Source organism: Fusarium pseudograminearum, chromosome 3 (assembly GCF_000303195.2).
Source record: "Fusarium pseudograminearum CS3096 chromosome 3, whole genome shotgun sequence".
NCBI classification, from domain to species: Eukaryota; Fungi; Ascomycota; class Sordariomycetes; order Hypocreales; family Nectriaceae; genus Fusarium; species Fusarium pseudograminearum.
The window spans coordinates 6002044-6028424 of NC_031953.1; the positions used below are offsets into that span (position 1 = coordinate 6002044).

At 48.1% G+C, this 26381-nt stretch overlaps 6 protein-coding genes across 6 annotated transcripts, besides 1 other annotated feature; 3 read left to right on the plus strand and 3 right to left on the minus strand.

Annotated features, from left to right (window-relative positions):
* Positions 1-4293: 4293 nt before the first annotated feature.
* FPSE_09813 (uncharacterized protein) lies at positions 4294-6140 on the minus strand (the record flags this gene model as incomplete). The annotated part of the gene is made up of 3 exons (XM_009262930.1): positions 4294-5675; positions 5737-5794; positions 5853-6140. 3 exons carry the CDS (start codon positions 6138-6140, stop codon positions 4294-4296), a joined length of 1728 nt encoding a protein of 575 aa, XP_009261205.1.
* Positions 6141-12017: 5877 nt separating this feature from the next.
* FPSE_09812 (uncharacterized protein) lies at positions 12018-14516 on the minus strand (the record flags this gene model as incomplete). Its single annotated transcript, XM_009262929.1, has 7 exons — positions 12018-12499; positions 12546-12729; positions 12780-12955; positions 13006-13279; positions 13330-14078; positions 14133-14221; positions 14458-14516. 7 exons carry the CDS (start codon positions 14514-14516, stop codon positions 12018-12020), a joined length of 2013 nt encoding a protein of 670 aa, XP_009261204.1.
* Positions 14517-15511: 995 nt separating this feature from the next.
* Positions 15512-16553, plus strand: FPSE_09811 (uncharacterized protein; the record flags this gene model as incomplete). The annotated part of the gene is made up of 2 exons (XM_009262928.1): positions 15512-16014; positions 16073-16553. The coding sequence occupies 2 exons, from the start codon at positions 15512-15514 to the stop codon at positions 16551-16553; spliced, it is 984 nt and encodes a 327-aa protein (XP_009261203.1).
* Positions 16554-17262: 709 nt separating this feature from the next.
* FPSE_09810 (uncharacterized protein) lies at positions 17263-18794 on the plus strand (the record flags this gene model as incomplete). The annotated part of the gene is made up of 4 exons (XM_009262927.1): positions 17263-17561; positions 17621-18249; positions 18299-18657; positions 18714-18794. 4 exons carry the CDS (start codon positions 17263-17265, stop codon positions 18792-18794), a joined length of 1368 nt encoding a protein of 455 aa, XP_009261202.1.
* A 1413-nt stretch (positions 18795-20207) lies between these two features.
* Positions 20208-20232: a microsatellite.
* Positions 20233-20407: 175 nt separating this feature from the next.
* FPSE_09809 (uncharacterized protein) lies at positions 20408-24085 on the plus strand (the record flags this gene model as incomplete). Its single annotated transcript, XM_009262926.1, has 7 exons — positions 20408-20473; positions 20568-20597; positions 20659-20731; positions 20851-20922; positions 20981-21702; positions 21758-23796; positions 23848-24085. 7 exons carry the CDS (start codon positions 20408-20410, stop codon positions 24083-24085), a joined length of 3240 nt encoding a protein of 1079 aa, XP_009261201.1.
* An 851-nt stretch (positions 24086-24936) lies between these two features.
* FPSE_09808 (uncharacterized protein) lies at positions 24937-26328 on the minus strand (the record flags this gene model as incomplete). The annotated part of the gene is made up of 1 exon (XM_009262925.1): positions 24937-26328. The coding sequence occupies one exon, from the start codon at positions 26326-26328 to the stop codon at positions 24937-24939; it is 1392 nt and encodes a 463-aa protein (XP_009261200.1).
* Between the last annotated feature and the right edge of the window lie 53 nt (positions 26329-26381).

Consider the following 26381-nt stretch of genomic DNA (forward strand, 5'->3'; position numbering starts at 1 on the left):
TTTCTTTTAGAACTCATGCTTGCCAATTAAAAAAATACTATGAAGCCACCACCTGAACCATCCGCTTCAAGGATCACTGATGTCAAGGTGTCATACGGATCACAGGCTATTTAATGCCTACACCATGTTTTGAACAGTACTTATATATACTTCATAAAATATTGACTTGGTGTCTCTTTTGTAAAGTCAAGCGAAAGTGCTGCATGGGTTGTAATGTGAGAGAAAGGCGAAAGAACTGATCTAAGCAAGAAGTGATAATTACAATTTCTTATTCTATAACCATTCAAATAACCATAAACTGCGAGACTGAAATTGAGTAAGCCTTTCTATGAGAGCCAAGTATTAGGCAAATGTTTTGAAGCTCATTGAGAGCCACTACACACCAAGCAGTGTGGTAGAGAAAGACTTGGGTAGAATTTTGCTGATACTGGACTTGAGCATCTGAGCAGACAAGCCATTGCTTGAGATACCATCCAGCAATGTCCCTAAATATGTTCCACCTGCCCTACATCGCATAGCTCCTAAGCTAATAATCGACTACTGTCAAGCTTCCTACACATATTATGGTCTTAAGTCATCTGAGTATGTTGCCATGCTACTCAAGCTACCATCAGAATACTCCCATCTATTGTCCTTCTTACGAGTTCCTCTCAAGTAAACGATAAGGTAGTTTAAGTTTGGACTGTATTAACTCAGAATTAGCTTTGAGCTTTGTGATATAAAACTGAACTAAAAAAACCTAAGAGTTTAGTCTAAATAGCATAAACCGACTTGCTAATTTCGTCTCTTATGCTCCCAGCAGCAAACTATTCTGATGCCTCGAGGCTACTCTTGCTTTGTTGTGAGATCTACATCACTCATGTCCTCAATTGTCCTATTCCTTCACTCTAGCTTCCCAATAAAGCTCCTGTTCTAGATATCTAGTTGACTGAACCAGAAAGCAATTTGGATAAAAAGCTTTGCTCTGGTTGAAGTGTTGAGACGGCTTTCAGAACTCCTTCACGCCAAATCACCTCTTTTGCTTTATCGGATTTTAGTTCCTTAATTCATGTATGCACTTGATACATTCGTTTTGCCTGGGAATCGCGTTTGATCGGTCGGTATTGTAACCGGCGCCTGAAGGCTGGAGATGATACCTGTCCCAGCTGCTCATCTTCCTCTCAGTATTAAATTGCGGTGTCATCTTCAACAACAAGAACCAGCGTAATTGGTTTAGTGGTAAAATTCTCCGTTGCCATCCGGGTTTCATCAAGGAACTCGAGTAAGCTCGGGGAGCCCTGGGTTCGATTCCCAGATTACGCATTCGAACTGCCTCGACGGCTGGAATATTCTTTTGCCAAAGCCGTTTCTTTTTACCCTGATTGTGTATCGTGAAGTGGTTGTGGTGTTGAGGCGTTGAGAGCGGGTTGTCGAGGCAGGAGGCGGACGGGGATACTGTCGAGTGTCACCAAATTGTCACTGGTAATTGAAAATCAATAGTACCCGGTATGAGATATTGCTTTTGATAAAGTGCTGAGTATTTTCTTGTTCATTTCTGAGAAGTTGTGAATGTGTTATTGCCGAGTTACACTTTGGCTCTGAAAGCTTAGTAGTTTTGGTACCTCCCATATGCGTTGCAACGCTTCGATAGACTCTCTCCCTCCTGGATCATTTGCCAATTGACAAGAACAACTGAGAAGGATGTTAGGTAGGTAGTTTCTACCTCATTCGGTGCCTTTGGTAGACCAATTACTGTGGCAAAAAATACCTAGACTCGATCAGAATCCCTTTGACACTGACTGGACTTGCGTTTTCGAGGAGGTAAGCCATGCTTGAAATATTACACAATAACACCCTCAAAGATACACCGACTGTTATGCTCTGGCAAGTTTATAGTGAGACCCGAGTAGCTACCTACTTATGTGTGAGAGTGTAGGAAGGTCCCTCGAGCCGTATCTCTTCCAGAAAGTCTCGACGATCTCATGTCCGTCAAATCCAGACTAGACACAGAAGTTATTCCAGACAAGAAATGCAACGGTATGGACGGCTCTAGAACTGCAGAAGAATAGTCTTCGAGTGACCAACTCTACAGTCGAGTAACTGAACAAAGGCAACCTCGGAACGTCTGGTTGCAATACTTCTCATGAATATCTTTACTTACTCCTCACATAACCACATACAATTCTTGACAAGAGCAGAAGCTGCAAGCCTAGTGAAGACAATACGTACAATGACTACTCATCAAAGTATAACGCTTCAAGGAGCTTATGATACACTCACAGCTCATAGTTTCCATTACATCACGACATCACCCCATCAGCCCTACGAACGGGACCACCATCTCCAGAATGATCGCCCCGTATGGATAAACAGGCCGCATCAGAGAAAAGGCAAAGGCCCACGAGTTTAAATAAGATCGCAAAGCATAAAAAAGCTTCGATTCGAGGTGGAAAGCATCGGCATAGGCGGGTTGCGCCGGCTCAGAGCAGGGGATGTCCAAATTGTTGAGTAATAATTAGCTGAAAATAAAAGGTCCCTCTATTTGATCTCGTAATTTCGAGATTCAAAAGTCTGGGGAAGTGGATGATGTTTAAATCTTGCATCGGTATTGTTTTTTCTTGGCGAGATTTGTATAAGTGAATGTATCTTTGTGTGTTTTGAAGCATAGATGGATAGTCAACGTTGTTGAGGAGGAGTTCCAGAAGGACGAGAGAACTTCAGCTACCATTTACCGTTGGGGTCAGTCAGTTGGAGATAAACGCCGAGGATTCACTATACCTAGGCAAGGTAAAGTCTTGTGTACAGTACAATTGGCATATGAATGCATGGCATGTGAGTAAAGCATTCTCATGCTAGACAAACCTCGGGACTTGACCGCGCAATGAACGTCCCACCGCATCAAAGCTTCTGAAACCCAGTCAATCGAGGCAGTGCTATTTCCATTCAACAGAACCGGGGAAACAATTAAGAATTACCCAAGAGGAAGGTGTAGACATTCCTCCTTTTCCCTTTCATTCCTCACTCCCCTGTTCTCCCTGTCCGTCTCTGCATTCTCCGCATGTCTCCAAAAATGATAACGTCTCACCCCTGCTCCCCCGCACAATCTCCAATTTCCATCATGTAAAAAATACGTACGAGTAATTCCTCTCAATGGTCTCGCTTGAGATTAAACTTGTGCTTCCTTTCCCAGCAGCCCAGGACCCGTATCTTTATTATCCAGGTTTGATAGTTTATCGTGTGGAACTTCTGAGTCTAGGCTGTTTCTGGGGTGCATGCTCCGGAGCACAAGTAACTGTACTTGAGTGACTTTTGAGCAGTCTTGGCTGGAGGAACAGGCGCCGTCGTGTCTCTTCTCTCGGCGCGAGTTGGAGAAACAGGGCGCAGCCGTAGTGGTATCATGATTCCACTTCTACTGTCTTTCTTTCACGTAATAGACTCACAAAGACGCGTACGCTGATGAGTCCGAATAATATATGGCATGTGGCTTGAGTGAACTCTATTGCCTGTTACCCCAGGATATCCGCCGTTGCCGATCTTGCCTTGCTGTCCGCTCGTGGTGAATCTGGCTTTGTACGTAACGAGATCCGCTTCAACCTGGAGAGCGTAATGCAAACCCCGTACTCTACCATTGGCTCTTGGGGCGAAGCAGCAAAGTCTAAGCATGAGACTCACATTTGCCTTTGAACAGTGACCCCAGCCGAGGTGCGTGTAGTATGCCAATCAACCTTCTTTTGACCCAACACCAAACTTCCTTTTATATATGCTCTCCTCAGTTCGAATTCATAGTTCTCAACAGTGATGCAATAATCTAAGCGACTTTCCACTATGAATAGTTGTCCAATTTCCTAAACTCCATCATGAGTCCGAATTGACTTGTAGGGCGTACATGAAGGGCGTGATCATCTCCACAAATGATAAATTCGAGTCGTTGCAGGGCGCGGTTGACTACATGTTAAAATGCCCCAAAACCAGATAAATAGGCTTCGCAAAGACGTTGCCATACGTTTGAAACCATTTTCAGTGTCTGTGACAACTCGCAACTCATGTTCCATCACCAAAGATTTACGAAAGACCGTATCCGCTGCACGTAATCCCAAACGAATCACGAAAGATTGATGTTTACTCGACCATGATATCACTCGAAGAAGAAAAACACAATTCACAAGAGCAAAGAGACTTCTTAGGATATGCACAATGATATACTATTGTCATGTTGGACTATAAAAGATATACAGGAGAGCGGATGTACAATGGGCCATACTCCAACTCAGATACACACTAAGAGACCAGGCCTCCTCACAAGACATCTCATGTTTACATGATCTTGTGGAGGAAGCGTCGCCAAGCAGGCCAAGTAGCGATCTTGGCACGTGTAGCGTTAATTTCGTCCCAGTTGTGCTCACGTCGACCAGTGTCGACATCGATCTTGTCGATTGAGATAAATCCCTCGCGCTTCCAGAGGTATCCAATAGCCCAGAAGGCCAGAACAACAGGGAAAGCAAGGTAAGAGATGAAGAAGCCCTCGACGGTGCCCATACCACTGGATCCTGGAGGGGCAACAATGGCAACATAGAACTGAGCAATAAGGACGAGAATGATCAGACCAAGACTGAAGTACGAGCCAGCGACACCAAAGGCGGCACGGAAAGGAATCTCGTCCAGGGTGTGACCCTGGCGAGCCCAAGCCTTGCGGAAACGAATGTGGGCAACGCAAATGGAACCCCAGGTAAAGAGAGTTGAAAGACCAGAAAGAGCAAGGAGCCAGTCGAAGATCTCTCCACCCTTGGGGTCGAGGTTGACAAAGGCGATGAAACCCATGAGGATATGGACTGCGACGGAGATGAGGGGACGGCCACCACGGTCAATGTAGGCGAACATCTTGGGAGCATATCCGTTCTGAGCCATGGCAGTCAGGGTACGGGAACCACCATAAACACATGACACACCAAGAGACAGAACGGACACGAGAATGATGACGTTCATGAAGTGGTTGAGACCGTTGAGACCAGCATACTCGCCAACGAGGACAAAGGGCGAGGCCTTGGCATTGGCGTAGCCGGAAATGTTGAGTCGCTCATCAGTGGACTTGATAAGAAGACCGATGAAGGAAAGACCGAGAACGTAGAAGAGAGTAATACGCCAGAAAACCTGCTTGATGGCGCCGGGGAGGGCCTTGGTAGGGTTCTCAGACTCGGCAGCGGCGAGACCAACCAGCTCAGTACCGGCAAAGGAGAAAGCTGCAGTGACAAAGACTGAACAGAATCCCTTGAAGCCGTTCTTGAAAGCACCGGGGTCCTCGTTCCAAAGCTTACCACCCCAGTACTCGTTGTAGCGGCCGTTGTCGGGACCACCACCACAAACCAGGACAACAGAAATGAACATGAAGGCGACGGTAGCTCCAAGCTTCAGGCAGGATGACCAGAACTCTTCCTCAGCATAACCGATACCACCAAAGATGTTGATGATGATAATGGCAACAAGGAAGATGGCAATGAAGATTCCGGGTGAGAGTTCATCGTTCCAATAACCGATACAGACAGCGCAGACGGTCAATTCGAGTGGCAGAACGGTAGCCCATTGTGCGACATAGTTCCAACCCATGGCGAAACCCCAAGAAGGATCGATGAAGCGAGACGAGTAGACGTAGAAACCACCGTTCACGGGATACATGACGGCAAGTTCACCAAGAGCGAAGACTGGTAAGCGAAACACGTTAGTATCATTTACACACACCAATTCAGGATGATATTAACATACCGACGTTGAAGATCATAGCACCGATCAGCAAAAAGTCAATAAGAACAGATCCAGGACCCTGCAACACTCGATTAGCAACCCATAATGACGACGGAGGAGGTATCGTATCAACTTACGCCATTGTAGAGAGCCTTTCCAGAACCGACGAAGAAGCCTGCACCGATGGAACCACCGATAGCAATCATTTGAAGATGGCGAGGCTTCATACGACGATCAAGTTCAACGTTGGTGGTGTCCTTGCGTCGCTGAAAGGACTCGAGGGTGAGACCATTTCGGGTCCAGTAGGACTCCTCCTGGAAGGCGAAGCCGCCTCCAGTTTGGACATCTCCAGACTGCTCAGTGACTGTGTTGCCCTTCTCCTGGCCGACGTTAGTCGGGTTGTCGCTGGAGCTCTTTGACTCCATGTTGGATGTTCCCCTGCTGGGTAACTCTTGGAGAGTTGTAGGGATTAAAGAGAGATAAAATAGGTCAAGTGACCTTGGTCTTGAGGAGGAGAAGAAGGAGTGGTGATGATCAAAACCGAGAGCGAACGAGGAGGGGAACGACAGTTCTTAAATATATGTCCAGGAGGGGAGGACAGGATCCAGAGAGGACTGGGGTCGCAGTTGACTCGGCGGGCTAGAGGACAGCCATTGCGGGAACAATTCGGTCAACTCGAGCATCTTGTGAGGCCCCTAGTTTCCCGCTGTGTTGCCGATCAACAAGAAGCTGTCAAGCTTGGAGCAAGTAAGCGTGTGGATATCAGCGAGGAACGAGAGGGCTTGAATGCCAAGAAGCGCGATACGGACGGAGGAACATGGATAATTGGGGTAGGTCCAAAGTCTGAGATGGCGGAGCGGAGTCTATCACGGACATGGGGGCCAGGGCCAGGCGACGGACAGGAAGGGAGAAGAGGAAGCCGATTCGACAGATGCAGCGTTGTCGATGTCGCGGTTGGTTATGCGCACCCCTTGCTTGTTTCGTGGGACCCAAGATTGGACCCTCGAGAGCTGCAAAGAGATGAGCATTGGAAAGAGGTGAATGGACTGGAGAAGATGCGCATTACCTGTGCTTTTCCTGCCGTGTCTTTAAGCAAAGCGCATGGATGGACTGGCACTGGTACTGGTCTGCCTTGCATCACACATGCATAGCATTCGCTATAGCCTGTGACCTTCCAGTTCCTGCTCAGGCGCGGAATCAGGCTCAGCGGTCGGTCATTGGGAGGTTCAACGATTCCATCTCATTGGAACACGCGAAACATCTGCGACATTTCTCAAGTGTGACAAGGGGAACTAACACAACAAGCACAAGCCATTACAGGACGATCAACCTAATTGCAGGCAAAGTGGAGAATTGGAGAGGACTATAATCCTGGTCAAACGCTAATGCTTACTCCACTCGCGAAGGAAGGCACAGGTACAGGTACCGATACATGGACGAGGTACTTCCTTCCTTCCGTCCTTCCGTCATGGACTCTCTATCATGGTTGCTCAAGACAGGAAGGAACCATGCTTTGTTTCTTTTCTCCTTCCGTCAGCCTACCCGAGCGGGCAGGCAGGCACTAAGGTTAATAACAGAGTTAAACGCAATGACTTTCTGTCTAGTCTTATTTGAGGAGGTCAATGTCAACGAAACAGTGCTCGTACGAAAACATCAGCGCATTTATCATATTCTCCTGCCCGTGCTTTCATTCATGCTACAGTTCTTCAGTTGCCAAGCTTTCGTTATCTCCCCAGTAAGCAGAGACGCCGAGACATGCAACGACTCGTGCACAAAAGGCGAACTTTTGTTGCTACTCTTACTCCCATCCCACGCTCATACAAAACAATGCTTAAGAATGGGGTCCATAAGGCAACCAACCAACACTAGGTGGTAGACGTTGCGGAGTCAAAAGTCAGAGAAATTACGGATACTGTACAGTCAAGTCGTCGGTGCCCGCATTGCCACATCGGTCAGATAGCATTCTGACCACATTTCAGTGCTGGATTACCGAAACTGTGGCTCGATATGATACTAGGTTTCCAGGGACCTTGACAATCTGTGTCGATGATACCACAACTGCAAGATTCCCCGTCTGGTCTTGCGCAAGTCGACCCACCGACTTCCTCGCCGTATCTGATTACAGCGCACAGAGGGACCAACAGCATCATAATAAGCACTCAGTGTGGTCCTGGAGCGTTTTGTGGTGCCATTCATACGATTATTCGGAAATAGTCTCCCGCGAATTCACATCGCATCCTTCACATTATAGTATGGACGGCATGACGACTCATTTGGTGCCTCGTATACCATCTTGTAGGTTATGACAGGGGACAAAACATGCCTAGAAAACAGCTTTCTTCTAGAAGAGTGGCGCATGGTAAAGGTGTGTGTTACATTGCAATTTAGACAAGCGCCAATTAATGAGGCCCAGCTGAATTCTTGAGTAGGTTGGCCACAGCTTATGCACCCTGCCTATTTTCGCCATGGTGCGACAGTTATATTTCGGATAGGGACTACGATAACAGAAAGACCGAACGAAAATCCATCGTTACAATCAACCACCAGCTACTGATTACGGTCCGCGGCAGTTCTTGCCGCTGCGGTTGTGGCTTTGTTCTAGAAAACTTCCATCGAAATTCGTGTCATTACACACGTCCAGTACATGACGTTTCAATGTCGAGATGTCGAGATGTCGAGATCCGCAGACGTTGAATCTCAACTACGGGGTAATACGTAACAGTTTGCTCTCATCTGCCATTACCCCGTGGGCGAATCGCCGTCAATCTGGGGCACGTCTCCATACTCTACAAATTGGCCCGTTCTTAAGGATCGAGCAACAGTCAATTGAGGAAATTCCCCAAACGTTTGTACGTAATACAATTCACTTCATCTGTGGCCCCGTTGTTTTGACATCGTCCAACAAGCAGGACAGGGCAGGACAGGGCAAGGTCCCAAGTTAATCGATGGGCTCGGACATGACCGACTAGGCCAGGCCCCCTTGCAGCCCCCGCAAAGACAGTTGAAGCGTTATCAATTGTTACCCCTGACCTTGAAAGCCTGGCACCATAAGCCATGTTCCACGGGCCGACGAGGAAACCTTAGTCCTCTACATGAATGGCCTGCGGCGCATTCTTACCTGACTGGACAGTCTTCTAAGGTTTCTATTAAGTAGTAACGAACCACACCGAAATAAAGTGAGGGAAAAGATAGGCTAAATTCAGTGATAGGTATTTACTTGATTCACCAAGTATTGTCAGACTTGAGTTGCACCAAGAGTGGTATTCTTTATCCCGCCAAAAGAACCGCTGCAACCACCTTCAAGATTCCGACGCGATGGATGTGATGCAAGTCAGCCTTGGCCATTGTTCTCGAAGACGTCGATGCAGAAAGACAACTGTCACGGAATAGCATCACACATATACATACATATACAAATTCCATCTTTGACCCGAGTCTGACACACGGTCACTCACCAAATACTCAATGTGGCAGGTTGTGAAATGAGCTTTCGACCTTCCATTCCGGGAGCCATTCTGCGCTGCTGTGCTCCGATACGCCACGCTCTGAGACCTTATCACTTGGCAGAGAGCAATAGAGGACTATTACTTGTCGAGCTTGGGTCGTCACATATAAAAGCCCCCCGTTCCGCCAAGACTTTTGTCAAAAATGTTGGCAAGATAACTTTTATTAGTGCTTCGTTTCAGGAAACTCAAGAGACTCATTCTATTTTCGACCCCAGTCACTCGGCCTCCAGCTTTCCTGTCGATCTCGTCGCCCCATCACTCGTCTCTTTTATCTGGCCTTTTCGATCTCACAGCTTGTAGCTAGCTGTACAGTACTTGCCGACGATGCTCGTACCGAGTCCATGCATTGCATTGGCATTCTGAGCTTATCTAGACGGATAACTGTACCGTACGGGGTCCCGATTACAGGGTCTTTGATGGATGCATTCGATTCACAACGTTCAGGTCGCACGAGCCAGATGAGGGTCCATTCTTGTGGCTCATTACCGTTTACCTCGAGCATTGCGGGCGTAACAAGGTTCCTCTAGGAAGGGTCCAGTGCCGTGGTAACCTAATGCTAACGCTCTACTCGCCCCGTTATGTCGCCTAGGTCGCCCACAGCTCGCGTGATGTTGCAGATCGTCTCTGAGGCATCTGAGAATTCGCATCGGAGTCGATATTTTCTGTTTCTACGGCTGATATTGATCTGTATCTTTCCTTCTAGCTGCAAGAGACTCGTCACGTTGTCTACCGAATCTAGTGGCTTGGCCTCGGCACTTTGCAGGCCAAGACGGGATGTTGGTGCAAGAGAACCAAGATGGTAAGTACTGCAGGGTAGGGATTTGATTCCAACCATATTTGGATGCCCAGAACTCCGAGATATTGGCAGAAGGATAGAATGTTCTATTCAGGGTAAATGTTGATTAGTATTAATACGGTGATATTAACAAACAGCTACAGCTGGTAAAAGCACGCCCACCACTGTTCTTACTTGAATAGCAGAGTTCTCAGGCCTTGCTTAAATTGGGAATCTCAACAGTTGAGAGAAATCCTCTTCGATGTACTTTGAAGACTATTGGGCAACACAAACCTACTAAATCTAAGCAGTTGGAAACTTGTCTATTTCTACCTCACTCACCTGTACTTGCATCACACTGTACAACATTAGTCTCGGAAAGGTATATTCCGACAGCTATTTGCAAGAAGCGACCAAAGAGCTACTACCATTGACTTGTCGTTCTATCCGACACTTGAGGTTCTAATAGTACGGTATATACAACGGAAGAAATTGTAGCGCCAAAAACCATCGCAACTCAAATGCAACTACTCACGACCTTGCCTGACAGATGCTATAACTTCGAAACAAGCCTCGACCTGGTAGAACTTGTCTCTCTGGCTAGGTCGAGCCAATTTGAAGTTGGGGTAATGATTAGAAGTCACCTGAAGAGACTTGTGGTAGCCAAAACACATGGCTACTGTTGATAGAGTTTCTACAGCTCTACTTCTCTACTAACTTGTCTTTGAATAAACGATATCAGACTATGTACTTTGGGTTTCGCGGATACTTTCTCGCAGTATCCAACCACGTACGATCGTCGTGATACATCATTCTCTCCAGAGTCCAAGTTGGAATTGATGATGGATACAAAGACTTGTGATCACTGTTTCGTTGCAAGCTTGAATATTTAGAGTCTAAGTCCCATAATACTCTGTGATATCGCCTTACAACTATATTGTACTGGGATCAATTCTGTATGGCTTCATTCTGCGCTGTCAAAGGCTCTGTAACGTCTGAGCTCAAGCTGCAGTCATGGAAAAGTCACACGAGTCCATGACAAAGGAAGACAGAATCGCTCTCCAAGCTTCACGAGACGTTAATGAAGCGGGACCCATTGAGCTACAAGAGGGCAAACACGTCTAATTCCACCAATCATCTATATCTCGTAAAGTTCATGTAGAACCCTTCAGTCCTAAGGGAACACAAGTCTGAGGATTGCTTTGTTGTTGCTATTCAAGGCTCTGGAATCCCTACTATCGCTCGAATTCTCAATGCTAGCATGATATGTGGTGCTCTTGCCCTTGGTCCTGTTTCTGCCCATGTTTCTTTAAGACTAACTATTAGGAACCGTGTCTCATTAGGGTTTCCCATCGGCTCGTTTTTTCCAGCTTTGATAACAATGGATGAACACTTGACTTGGTTATTACTTCTGTGGTTACTTTCGTCATGCTGCTCGTCTACTGTATCCACTCTATTGTCGACCCTTGCCCCCGTACCTGTCCCTCGATGCTTTTTTATGACATATGTGTACATATGAAGAAATACTAGCTAATGCCTTCCTCCAAGACGACACTAGTCTCACTGCTGAGAGCTCTTTCAATACATGATCGGAGGCCTTGCCATTCTGGATACAAACTTGTCTTCCCAAAGTACTACAGAAATATAGCCTTTGTAGATTTTATCACTGGCCAACGACGATCAAGTGCTTGGGGTGATTAAGCAGCTTGATGAGGTCTATTACCAGTCTAAAGATGCGCTTCTTTACGTATTTGCCAACTGTCGTAAGCACTCCATCTTGCAAGGCATGAAAGCTACGAGGTTCTGGGTAAGAATGAGTTTTATTTTGTAGGCTTCGCTAAAGTATATCCAACACGTGTAAACAATTCCTTTGCTTCTTGATCCAATTTGTTCCTTACTGTAGCCCCTCGGGCGACAGCTCTGGCAGACTGTCTTTCTAGACTGACCTGCATTCGTATAATCCTACCTGGCCAACAATTTGAGACCTTTTCGACTCTGGTATCTTGCGTCTTGCGATGTTCCTAAGATCCCTCCATATCCTCTACCATCGGGTCCTCAGGCCATGGCCATGTCAAACTATCAATATCCAAAGAATTCGCAACATTGAGCAGCTGCTCTGCACTGAGCTCATAGCTCAACCCCAGCCCAAATTCATCACCAGAATCGAGATTGAACGGATCATTATACCCAGCAATAGTTGCTGCGGCTGTATCTGTATCATCAGCTAGCCCTTCTCGTGGAGTGCCATGGCTCTGTGCTGCAACCAAGGTTCTTGAATCATTGTGGACGAGAAACTCTTGGAGTAACCCTTCCAATTGCTGAAGTTCAGATGCAACCATGTTGGCTACGGGGTTACCGCGAGAGCCCATCTCGTCAAAAATGGCGTAGGCGCGTTGTGTCCATGGAGAATGATCTGGTAACAGCGACGAGTCGATCGCAGCTGCCATGAGTAGTGCGATAGTAGCGGTAAAGGTTGCATCATGGTCGAACCGCAGAAATGTTTCTTATGAGTGTTAGTCTAAGACTCTTTGGTACAGTGAGCAACATACCTAATAGTCCCTGGTCAGACAGGCTCGAGAGAATTCTGAGGATCTGCTGAGCGGACTCGGTACACATCTGGACAAGACCCATTACGCTCTCAGACTGTAGCCAATGCATCAGAGCTACCTCGAGATGACCCAGCCTGGAAAGAAGAAAGGTATAGAGTAATGGCCTCGTGGTAAGAATAATGCACTTGGAATGTTAGAATCTTTTGTCGAACAAGAGTACAGAGAGGAGCTTACTTGGTGCTGTAGAAGATGGAGATGAGCTGAAATTCGTGATATGCCAGCCATTCCTTCACTTGATTGGATCTCAAATGATTTATTAAGCCGTTCTGTTACAACAGCAATACTTTTGAGTACCGATTGCGTGGCTTCTAGATACCGACTGTCGAGTTTTCCTTCGAGCCCATATACAGCTGCACACACATCGTTAGCATGTCTTCCTGTTTAGGTAAAATACACCTACTCTGGTCTATCTTGGCAAGCACTCTGCAAAAGTCGACATGTATCTTGAGAGCCTCCAGTTTTTCTGGCTGTCCTGGAAAGGCCGGGAAACGCGCGCTTATAACATCGTCAGATATACTCAATGGGAGTCCCATTAGAGAGCCCATCTGACGTTCGAGGATGTAGATGGTCCAGAACATATGTCGACATTTATCTACATAAGATTTGTCAAGAGCAGTGGATTGCATTTCGGTATGTATTCCGTGTTCTAAACCATGACGAAGAGCATTGCAGACCTAGTTCTGTCAGCGGTTATTGTATCTCCGTTCACTTGGTCAGATCTTACCAGACGGTGGGCCTGTTGAATGTGATCAACGGAATGTAGGTAGATGGCAGCGCAACAGAGGACTTGCATCTCGTCTATGATGTTGCATTCGAAGAAGCTAAAGTCTGGCATGAGCTTCATAGCCTGTATGAACAAGTCACCTCCAGGAGGACGTCTAGATTTGGTAGACTGAACCACAAAGGCCTTTCCAAGTGCTACGACGAGAAGATAATGAACAAACCAGAGAGGCTCGGCTCGTGAGTACTCTGCAGGATGTTCATGGAAGCGGTGGAATCGTTCCATGAAGAGGTCTTCGTCGAACAGAGTATATAGCCATCCGCAGTGGAACTTGACTGAATTGATGAGGTAGAGGGCAAAGTCTTTGGTTGGAAGTGAGCTCATGTCGGGTGCTTCCCCAGGTGTCTTCCTCGTCCCATCCCACTTGAAGTCGAATATCTTTCCTTCAAGTCCCGAAAAATGCAGGTTGTGAGTCGGTAAAGCTGTTCCCTTGATGCGCTCATGTGTCATTGTCAGAACTCTTCTATTGAAGGACCAGTTTGACGATGTTCCCATGAAGAGAAGATGACTTTTAAGACCTGGGACAAAGTCGTAGGTATGGAAAGCTAGGGGATTAATCAGAGGTGCGTTTCCTTGGGCATTATGTTGATGACTTTGGGTATGGGCTGATGCATAAGGCGATATTGAAGCTGAGGCCTTGACAACAAGATCTGGGATGTTGCTGTTCAGATCTGACACCTGTATTGATTCATCTGACTCACTATTAGCATATAAATCCCAATCATGAAAGGATCGTGTGCACTTACCTAGCTCTGGGTTTTTCGATTGACCAGTAGCCTGCTGATTTGCCTTTCTCTCCAACGAGGCAAGCCTTTCTTGAAGGCTGTTGATATATCTACAGCAATTAAGCAAGCCACCAATCGTGGACTGGACTTGTTTCTCAACTCACCCTCTTGAAACAACTACTTTACGAGATTCGTCGTCGAAACGACACGGCAACCCTCTTTTATCGCATTGTTGGCAGGGCTGAGAACCAGAACATTTGATCTTTTGGTCGCGACATCTTACACAACTAAACATTCCTCTCCCGTTAGTGATGCCAAACTCGAGTGCTGTCTGGTAAAAACATACGCTTTAGGAGCACGCTTTCTAGCATTGTTCGGACGTGTAGAGCTAGACCGTGTAGACATTGACATCAGTTCGAAAAAGGCGGTATAGTTAAGTAGGATATCAGTAGTCAACAGTAAATTGCATGTATTGTTGTATGTGTGAGTAACACGCTATCTAGCATCCCTGGACCTCCCAACCCCAAGACATGCCTAGCGGCCAACCTGCCGCGTAGAGAGCGGGGTAGACTGGGGAAAGATAGGAATCCAAAGCCGATGAGGAAGAATAGAAGGGCTCTAGAAGGTGTGGGTATTCGTTCTTGACTTTAGTTGATGGCGGAGTTTTGAATGTTTGGTCGTCTACTCTGCCCGATTGCGTTAGAAAGTCTCGAGTCTGAAGCACAGTCAAAGTCCGTTTATTGCCAACAATAACTTAGCATTCTTGATATGACACTAGGACTGACGGGTCTGATAGAGGCAGACCTTGGCTTTTCAACTTCTTATGCAAGCCACATGCTATAACGTTGCAAAACGCATATGCAAACAAACTCCTCTCCCATGGTGCAATGATAAATCATTTTGGGTTCAGGTGCGCCAATAACTGTATGAGTCGTGTAACCCAAGATATTGGATTCTTGGCATCATCTCAGAAGCCACTCAGCAATAAATTCTGCAAAGCTTGAAACAGATACTTCATGAGTGCTAGTATTTTCATTCCCAATTCGTCCGAGTTTGTGAATGTAACCTCTTTGTGGATGGCCCAAGACTCTAGGCTAGTAAGCAGCTGAAGCTTATGGCTCGTTGGTGGCTTACAGTAAGTAAGCTGAGCTTGAGTTGCCCGGATTTGGGTCGTATTTTCATGTGTGACAAACACGACAATTTGACGGAATAAGAGCACCTTCAGCTGCTTGTGGTACTTTATTAGGCCCAATTAATTCTTCTGTTGTTGCTTTGCTTTGTATAAAAGAAGAGCAATACCTGTACTCCTCGTGAGACCATCGTCACCTCTATCATATGATCATAGAATCACCTACACATATACACACCTAAGCACTTAGCTTGATACAATACCAACATCAATGTTTGGCTTCAACCTCAGCTATCAGTGGCTTTACTTTACCCGACCTTCGGGTCCTCCGTCCCCTGTCCCTGAGGGCCTTGAGCGTCACTGGGTAGACACACCCCAGGGCCAAATCGAAGTCCTATCCAACAACCCCTCGATCACCGACAGAACAGATGGCCCTCCCGTAGTCTTCTGCCATGGAGGAATGGGCTGCGCTTGGGTATGGACCGAATACATGCAATATTTGGCCGCCCGTGGCGTTCCGTGCTATGCTGTTTCTCTGCGCGGTCATGGGGATTCATGGCACCCCTCATACTTTCGCATGGTCTTTGCAACACCTCGAAGTGCTTTGGCTTCTGATCTAGTTGCGGTGATTGACTGGGTGGAGATCCGTGAAAAGAGCGAGGTGATGCTTGTTGGACACTCGAGTGGTGGAGGATTGAGCCAGGGCATTCTTAGCGATGGCCTGGCCAATGTGAAAGCCCTTGCGTTACTGGGTGCTGTTCCAGGGTTTGGATCGTAAGTCGGGATACAGCCCATGTTGTGATGTTCAGTCGAGACTAACACCGCTTCGCAGAATGGGCGTATATGTGAATTGGTGGAAAATGGATCCTTGGTTCACTGTTCGAATGATTTTCCATCTCTGGCACTCTAACTCACCTCTCTCCCACCCAAAACTCACACAACGTGCCTTCTTTGGCGACAAGTTCCCTCTCTCGGCCGTTGTAGCATTCCAGCGCCACATGAATCGCTACGAGGCTTACCTATGGCCCTTTAGTATGATGTACTCGTTCACGTCTGCATCGACTATTCTGAAGCACATCCGCAACGACGGAGCGAGCGATGAAAAGATTCTCGTCATGGCAGGCACTCAGGACAAGCTGATGACAGAGAAAGTGTCCCAAGAGACAGCGAGGTATTATCGTGAAGCCGGGACTGGGAATCGTGACGGTGTAATATTGCGCTTTGTTGAAGGTGCTGGACATCACTTGCAGAATGATGTGCAGTGGGAAGATGGTGCTGAGAAGCTGTTTGAGTTTTATCAAGGCATTGCTTGAGTGTCTGTGTATAGATACGTCTGGCGTTCACAACTCAATGTATATTATTCGTTCCATTTCTTCTTCAATCGACTCAATGGTGAAGCTGTGCCGCAATGCGTGACCTTCGGTCCAATACCCGTCAACATCTACCGCTATTTACCAAGACCAAGAACATCGTGGATGATCGGTTCGTGATCCCGACACAACCTCCACTAAATTGTTCAACTCCCGGTCCGGTAGCGGCCTCTAAACGGCGCTGATGAATCTCGTTAGCTGTACTGAAAGAAGAAAAAAGAGGGCCCGGACAGAGAGACAGGGGACTCCGGTGCTAAAAGCGAGTAACAACAGGGCGTTCCTCAGGCGGTGTCCCTTTCCCTTTTTCCCCTGAGGCAATTCATCACTTCGATTCATCATCATCAAAACAGAAGGAAAACAACCTCTAAAGAATTGTTGGTTGTCAAGATACCATCTCGGTGCTTCAAAGACCCGAAAAGACCGGCCTTGTATCCCATATTCGGAAGCCTACCGATCTTTACTGTCTTACAGTAAACCTCGGGCTTCTTCCGTGTCTTCCTGCTCTTTTTGGGTTGCCTCAGGCAGTCATCACTCCATCACAGTCAACCTGGCGGCCCTTCAGCGGTTCCAGCGGTTGTCGTTGTCAGTGGGGGTAGGAGCTGGTGCAGCAGCCAGTCGTAGCCAGTCGCTCCTGCTTGGTTCGGTATTCGCAATGGAGGGAAGGAAAGTGCCCCGCGTTCCGGAGCTGTCCACCGAAGGCCCCTCTTCGGCGGGCTTCAAGACATATTCGGCCGCTGTGTCGGCCGATAGGATCTCTCTCGTATCGGGCCATCTGTCGCATCAGACCTCTTCTTATAACGCAGCTTCCCCTGCTCTTTCATCAGCCACTCAAGCTCGCTCTCTATCGACAACCACAGCCAACATGTCTTCCCAACCTGAACACGCTACTCTGCTCATTCCCGGACCCATTGAGTTCGACGATGATGTCCTCAAGTCTATGGGTCACTACAGGTATACAGCAACATACACTCTGCTCGACAACGCATTGTTTGCTAATACCCATCTTACAGTGAGAGCCATGTCGGCCCTGGCTTTGTCAACACCTTCGGCGAGACCCTCTCTATGACCCGCAAGCTCTTCCAATCGACCGACCCCTCCGCCCAACCTTATGTCATCTCTGGTTCTGGTACTCTAGGATGGGATATCGTCGCTGCCAACCTTGTTGAGGCTGGCGAGGACGCCCTTGTTCTTAGCACTGGATACTTTGGTGATGGCTTTGCCGACTGCCTGCGCGCCTACGGTGCCAACGTCACTAAGCTTGACGGTGAGGTTGGTGGCCGACCTCAGCTCCCCGAAATCGAGAAGGCACTTTCCGAGAAGAAGTACAAGATTCTTACAGTTACACACGTCGACACATCAACTGGTGTTCTGAGCGAGCTCAAGAACCTCGCCGCTACTGTCAAGCGAGTCTCCCCCGAGACTCTTGTCATTGTCGATGGTGTTTGCAGTGTTGCTTGTGAGGAGATCGCTTTCGACGAGTGGGGTCTGGATGGTGTTGTCACTGCCAGTCAAAAGGCCATTGGCGTTCCTGCTGGTCTCTCCATCTCTTTCTTCAGTGGCCGAGCTGTTGCCGCCGCTCTTGAGAACCGCAAGACTCCTATCCCCGCCTACTTTGCTTCCATGAAGAACTGGACTCCCAGTAAGTGATGTATGTTCCTGGTACTATATATCTTGCTAACGTTTCGCAGTTATGAAGAACTATGAGGCCAAGAAGCCTTCTTACTTCGCCACTCCCTCTCCTCAGCTCGTCCACGCCCTCCACACCAGTCTGACCCAGATCCTCTCCAAGCCCTTGTCTGAGCGATTCCAGGGCCACATCGAGGTCTCCAACAAAGTCAAGAAGGCCATCACCGACCTCGGCCTCAAGATTGTTGCCACCAAGCCCGAAGACCAGGCTCACGCTATGACTGCTATCTACTTGCCTGAGGGTGTTGGCGCTCCTGATGTTCTACCCAAGCTGGCTGGTAAGGGTGTCGTCTTTGCTGGTGGCATTCACAAGGCCATTGCCTCCAAGTACATCCGATTCGGTCACATGGGGGTCAGCGCTGTAAGTGTAATATGTGCCCGTTTGCTAGAGTTTGTAACTAACTTGTATTTCCACAGCTGGATCCTAGCCGAAACCACATGGAGAAGGCCATTAATGCTCTCAAGGAGAGCTTGTTCGAGGCTGGCTACAAGGCTTAAACATGAGAAAAAAAGAAAACAGAAAAATTCGCCAACGCGGCTTAACGACCCGGTGGAAGCTCTGGGTCGGGTTGAAGATGATCACGCCCATATACCAGGTATAAGTTTCTCACTTGAAGTTAACAGTACATAAAGAAAGAAATGGCTGGCCATATTGGTTGGTGTTTGGATAGACGATGGAACCAACTATAGAGGGTTGGCTAATATTGTCTTTGTCTTTTATTGATGAAGCGAGCTTAAAAATATTATACTTTGATAAATACCTTTGACACCATGCCCAGTGTTTTGTATCTGTTTGCACATTCATGTCTTTATGTCTTATTTAGGTACTATAGGCATGATAACTTTCGATAGGAACATGAGCTTGTCCCTCAACAAGCCAGAAGAAGAATGTCAGGCTATCGCAATAACCCCTCGGCTGAAAACAGCGCCGAGGGGAAATATGATATCTCATATCCTGTCAACTGTCGACACAGCTAGAGAGCATCAAAGCTATACATACTAACAGAACTATTATATAAGATATGGTATATCGGTATGATGTACAGTTGTTCAGCTGAGAAAGATCTTGGCTGGTCTGTCGTGATAAAGAACAACTCAAACACGATCCCAATATCCGGACTACCGCATCCGGTAACATTGATCAATGGTGACCAACATGCGCCGTTGAGAAAATCACAGCGAATCATGAGATCGATCGGTTACGGTAATTTTATCTATGCGCCCAGGAGGCTGGGAATTGAAGTACTACTACAAAAATCCCAGCGTCATGGGTCCGAGGAACCGAAGGCGTCCTGCATTTTTGCATGGCTTATTCGCGGTTACAAGCATCAACCGTTGTGACGGAACAGGTAGAGATACTTGTGGCCTTTTCTTGATGTGATAGTGATATGGCTTTTGACAGGCAAACATCTCATCCATTCATCCCTTCTTTTGCCTGTCGTGTCGTGTCTTGCCCCGCTGCTGACAAACCTGCTAACCAAGGTACCTGAGCATCAGATCTGAGGTGGTCTGGACGGCTAAGAATGGGAAGCTCTTAGGTAGAACTGGTTAGTATAGTTGGGTCTGGTTGCTGGTGGTTACAAGTGACGCAGCCTGCACTGCGGGGCATTTCTGGGAACCGTACTCCACTAAAGGTGTTCGCTGTACTGTATTCACAGCGCTGGGCTGGGCTGGGCTTTGCAACTCCACTTCGTCCTGAGCCGCCCGCATAGGTCCAGTCCATTCATGGATCTCTTCACGCTTCACCTCACCTCACCGACGTCGTCCACTTTACCTTAGTTTGCTTCGCCAGAGCCGAACTTTGCATTTCTCCTCTTTTTCATTTTTCACTGCTTCCTTTGCGACGCATTCTCCTTCCCGATCACCATACACCCTCCGTATCCTTCCTACTGTAGAGCCGAGTTGTGCTGGGCTGTGCTACGCTACGCTACGCTACTGCTTGCTGTCTATAGTTTATCTGCCTGGGGCTAAGCATTTGCTTGTATCTTCTCACTCTCCCCCCGCCTCGCCTCGTCTTCGTTCGCCCACCACAATCTACCTCCTCCAACCACCAACATCTTCATACTCTCCCACGTAACGATCCCCTCGTGAACTCGACATAACAACAAAAAATGGCCGCCTCCATTGAAGAGCTGGACGTCCTCGTCCGCTCCTTCTACGAGGGGCGCGGTGAGCAGGTAGGCTATCTTCTGGTTCTCGGTTTGCACCAACCGTGGACCCCGCGCGTTGATATGAGGAACAAGAGCTAATCCCGCCTCGTCAATCGTATAGCAAAAAGCCGCCCAAGCTGCTCTCAACCAGGTTCGTGCATTACTTGAGCTTCTGGCCAGTGTAGAGCTTTTTTTACTAACCCGATCTGCAGTTCAAAGAAGACCCCGATGCTTGGCTTATGGTCGACAAGATCCTCTCTGATGCGCAGTACCCTCAAACCAAATGTGCGTTGTCTCGGCTTTGCGCCACTTTCCACGCTGTGCTGCACTCTGGCCAGCTTTGTTCCCTTGAAGATTTGCGAATGCATGAATTCTGAAACCACCCGACTAACAAATTTTGACAGACTTGGGTCTGCAGGTACTGGACCATGTAATCATGACGAGGTGGAAGGTACTCCCTCGGGAACAGTGCCAAGGTTCGTCTTGCCCATGATACCAACGCAATCGCCATATCTGACCAGTCTCTTCGCGTAGGAATCCGAAACTTCATCGTCCAGTTCATCATCCAGTGCTCGAGCACCGAAGACTCGTTGCGCCAGCAAAAGACCTTGCTCAACAAGCTCAACCTCGTGCTCGTCTCCGTGCTCAAGCAGGAGTGGCCTCACAACTGGCCTACCTTTATCAACGAAATTATCCAGTCATGCCATTCCAACTTGGCCATCTGCGAGAACAACATGATCATCCTCCGCCTGCTTTCTGAGGAAGTATTTGACTACTCAGCCGAGCAGATGACATCGACAAAGACACGCAACCTGAAGCAGACCATGTGCGCCGAGTTCTCACAAATTTTCAACCTTTGCCAGGAGGTCCTCAACACGGCCACACAGCCTAGTTTGATCAAGGCCACTCTTGAGACCCTCCTGCGATTCTGCAACTGGATCCCCCTGGGATATATCTTCGAGACACCACTTATCGACACACTGCGAACCCGATTCCTCTCGACCCCCGAGTTCCGCAACGTCACCATGCAGTGCCTTACTGAGATTGGAGGCCTTCAGACTGGAGGACCCGGGCAACCCAACTCGTACGATGAGGAGCTCGTCAAGATGTTCACAGAGACATTGACCACCATTGCTAACATCATCCCGGTCTCTCTTGATCTGAAGAGCACATATCCTAGCAGTAACTCAAGGGACCAAGAGTTTATTCAAAATCTGGCACTCTTCCTTTGCAACTTCTTCGGAATGCACTTGAACGTAGGTTACACGCCCTGTTTGCACTGCGTTTGTGATTCTAACATGTATGATTTAGCTTGTCGAGAAACTCCCCAACCGCGATTTCCTTATTCACGGTCACTACTATCTTATTAGGATATCACAGATCGATGATCGAGAAATCTTCAAGATCACCCTCGATTACTGGCTCAAGCTTGTCCAGGAGCTTTACGAGGAGATGCAGGCTCTCCCTATTACGGACCTCAACCCCCTCATGGCCGTCGGCGCAGGCATGTCTGGTGGCGGTGCCCCCAACCCCACCATGCTCAACAACTACCCCCTCCGAAAGCACAAGTACAACGAGGTTCTCTCAAACCTGCGAGTTGTTATGATTGAGAAGATGGTTCGACCCGAAGAAGTCCTGATTGTCGAGAACGACGAGGGTGAAATTGTCCGAGAATTCGTCAAGGAGAGCGACACTGTGCAGCTTTACAAGACAATCCGAGAGTGCCTGGTGTACCTCACACATTTGGATGTGGTCGACACAGAGAACATTATGACCGAGAAGCTTGCCAGGCAGGTTGATGGCAGTGAATGGTCTTGGCACAACTGCAACGTTCTTTGCTGGGCTATCGGATCTATTTCCCTGGCCATGAACGAGGAGACCGAGAAGAGATTCCTGGTCACTGTCATTAAGGATTTGCTAGGTCTTACTGAGATGAAGCGCGGCAAGGACAACAAAGCCGTTGTTGCCAGTAACATCATGTACATCGTCGGCCAATACCCTCGTTTCCTCAAGGCGCACTGGAAGTTTCTGAAGACAGTCGTCAACAAGCTCTTCGAGTTCATGCATGAGTCGCACGAAGGCGTACAGGATATGGCTTGCGATACTTTCATCAAGATTGCTCGACAGTGCCGACGACACTTTGTTGCTCTCCAGCCTAGCGAGCAGGAGCCCTTCATTGAGGAGATCGTCCGCAACATGGGCAAGATTACCTGCGATCTGACCCCTCAGCAAGTCCACACATTCTACGAGGCTTGTGGTTACATGGTTGCTGCGCAGGGTAACAAGCATCAGCAGGAACGACTTCTCTCCGATCTCATGGCTATTCCCAATGCCGCTTGGGACGAAATTATCAAGCAAGCGACAGTTAACCCCTCCATCCTCCAGGATGCCGAGACTATCAAGGTTATCGGAAACATCATGAAGACCAACGTTTCGGCTTGTTCATCTGTGGGATCCTACTTCTATCCCCAAATCGGCCGTATCTACCACGACATGCTCCAGATGTACAATGCTACAAGTACACTGATTTCCGAGGCCGTTGCTCGCGATGGTGAACTGGCCACCAAGATGCCCAAGGTCCGAGGTCTTCGAACTATCAAGAAGGAGATTCTCAAGCTCATTGAGGTGTATGTTGACAAGGCGGAAGACCTCCAGGCTGTCCGTGCGCAAATGGTCCCTCCTCTGCTGGACTCTGTTCTTGTTGACTACAACCGCAACGTTGCTGGTGCCCGAGATGCCGAGGTGCTCAAGGCCTGCTCTACCATCATCACCAAGCTCTCCGCTTTGATGGAAGACCAGGTTCCTACCATCATGCAAAACGTCTTTGAGTGCACCCTGGAGATGATCAACAAGGACTTTTCAGAGTTTCCCGAGCACCGAGTCGAGTTCTTCAACCTCCTCCGAGCCATCAACTTGCACTGCTTCCCTGCACTTCTTAAGCTCGATAACAACCAGTTCAAGTTTGTCATCGATTCGTGCTCGTGGGCTTTCAAGCACGACAACCGAGATGTCGAGGCTGCCGGTCTCAACATGGCTCTGGAGCTGATTAACAATATTGCTGAGAAGACCGATGTTCAGACCGCCAATGCTTTCTTCCAGCGATTCTTCATCACCATCCTGCAGGATGTGTTCTTCGTTGTGACCGACAACGATCACAAGGCCGGTTTCAAGACACAATCCATGTTGCTGATGAAGCTCTTCTACTACATCAACCCTGCCGACGGTACCCAGCCCAAGATCCAGGGGCCCATCTACAGCCCTGATCAGGCACAAGCCGGAACCGACAACCGAGAGTTTGTTGCCAACTTTGTTGCTAATCTCTTGCAAAATGCCTTCCGCAACCTGCAAACGTACGTTTTGCCTTTCTACCACAACATGCTGCAATGCTAACTCTCAAACAGAAACCAGATTCAGAGCTTCGTCGAGGGCCTGTTCACACTCAACACGCAGTACGATAAGTTCCGCCTCAACCTTCGTGACTTCCTCGTCTCCCTCAAGGAGTTTGCTGGTGACAACGCCGAGCTGTTTGTCGTCGAGAAGGAGCAGCAAGAACAGGAGGCCAAGAACGCCGATATGGAGCGACGACAGAAGGTTGGAGGTCTCCTCAAGCCCTCGGAGCTGGACGACGAAGAGCTATGACTCAACGAAGAACTACGGACTGAGTTTGCGCCCCAAGTTGCTGATGAAGCCGGGTCGGCGGATGCAGCTGGGGATGGATGGGAGTTTTATGGACTTTGAAGACTTTTCCAGAGTCACGGCCCACCAACTGATTCTTCCACCCCACGCACGCCGAAGCACCTCGTTCAAGCGAATTTCTTTCCTGTTATGATACCATATTCCTTCTATAGAAGAGTGGTCGGTCGCCTGCATATGCCCAGTGCGACGCCCTAGTCTAAATCGGCACCCCCTTGGAAGTCTCAAGGGGGAAGAGTTATAAAAAAGAGAGAAAAATATCAAGGAGCCCTGGTTGAGTTCTTCGTTGGTGATGGCTGTTTGAGTTCACGACCCGACGATTTCAGCGGTCGACGAAGGCATCACGCGCTCTGTTGTGAACTGAATAAAGAGAAATGATATATTGATACAGATCCAGAATATGGTTTCTGCGGGCAGGAAAAGACGACTTGCACTTGTAGATATTGTTTCAGCTTACACTGTGTATGGATAATTGAATTGTCGAAGAGAAAAAAAGACGAGAGTGTCTAGTCAAATTGTGTTTACGAATGTCTTGCCCACCGTGCTAGTCTGTTCGCTCCAAATTATCTTCCACGGTGAAGCTTGTGAAGTAACATGTTGTTGTTGAAAGGATTGTATGTTTCAAGTCCATCACAGAGGAGTTTTAGTTGCGTCAGTGCGATTCTTGACTTTACGTATGTCATAATGGATACTCAGCTCGGGTAGAAAGTTCAGAATATATACAAGTTAAAATGTATGCCCCTAGACAAATACATCTATATATATATACGATTGATACAATGATCCTCGTGGAACTCTCATCCTTGATTGCTCTCTAATTCCTGTAGCGGCCAATGCAAAGCTTCTTGCCAGTAACTCCCAAGATGACCAGCAATGAGATGTATCAAAAACGCACCCGAATCTCCAACTAGCCAGACGTGACGGCATCGATGGAGCAAAACGCCGTAGTATGCCAGCACCAGCAGCGCCTCTGGTCGATGTTTGCGAACAGCTTCTACAAAGTCTTCGCGTAAGACGACAGGGAACGCCGACACGGCTTGAACATTCCTGTTCGGCGGTAGGTTACGATACACGTTGTAAGCCCATTGCAACGTTCGGGCAGCATTACTACATGCCTCCACTGACGCTGGACTTAGATCAGACTGTTGGATGAGGTCTATCAATGGACTGCACTCCTCGCCCTTGTCACCTAGCTCTGCTGCGTCTCTGACCTCAATAAAGAACTTTGCCAATGGGGTTTCGAGAAGGTCGTTGTAGCGATTCGAGGTTGTGGACCGGACGCCGCGATGTAGATAGACTGACTCACAGAACCTCTCTATAAATACATGGAAGGAGGAGCGATACTGAGTGAGTGTGTCGTACAGCATGTGTAAGCTGAGAAGGGATGAGAAGAGGAACCGGGGGATATAATATGTGTCATGGCTGGCTAGTTCTTGAGCATCTCTGTTGAAATATGAGAGAGCGCGGGTTTGGAGCTCCGTGGCAGTTCGACGGTATGAAGCTGCACTTTCAGGGTGAAGCACAGCCATATGGTCTGCTGACAAAGCGAGGAGCTGGTCCAGTGCATAAGGAGCTTGTGAGGACCATTCCAGAGCAATGTCAAGAACAGTTTCTATACTATCAGTGCCGAGAAGCGCCGCCTTGCGGAAGTGATGCAGAAGCATAAGATGCTGGTTGGTAAAGACGAGCTGAAAAGATGCCTGACCACCATCTGTTTGCGGTGTTGATATAGGCGACTCAACAAAGTCCGGAGCGAAAGATTCCGTGAAAGAAGGTAGCGTTGTCGAAGGAGTCCGTTCATTAGGGTTGGCGCCATACCCAAGATATGACGGGGGCGGTATTGACGAGGGAGGATGTAATGCCCCTGTACTCGAAACACTATCGACAGGACTCTGCAGGCGACTGCCGCTATTACTAGCACTAGTCAAAGGCTCATTGAAAGAGGGGGTGGTAGATGGTTCAGGCCGAGCTGGTAATGAGGTTGGGGTAGACCCCGGCGCAGCAGGAGGAAATGAACAACTCCTCTCACTGACAATGCAGTTACCGCAAGAAGGGCGTTTCTCGTCGCATTTGATGTGTCGTCTCTTACACTCCAAGCAACCATTGCGGGACTTGCGATGGCGTCTTCGGAGCTTGGCGACCGAGGTTTTGTCCTCGGTGGCGGGATTAGAATGGGGGCTCGGATGCATCGGAAAGGACAGGCAGTTTGATTGAGAGTATGAGGTGTGGTCTAGAGTGAGAG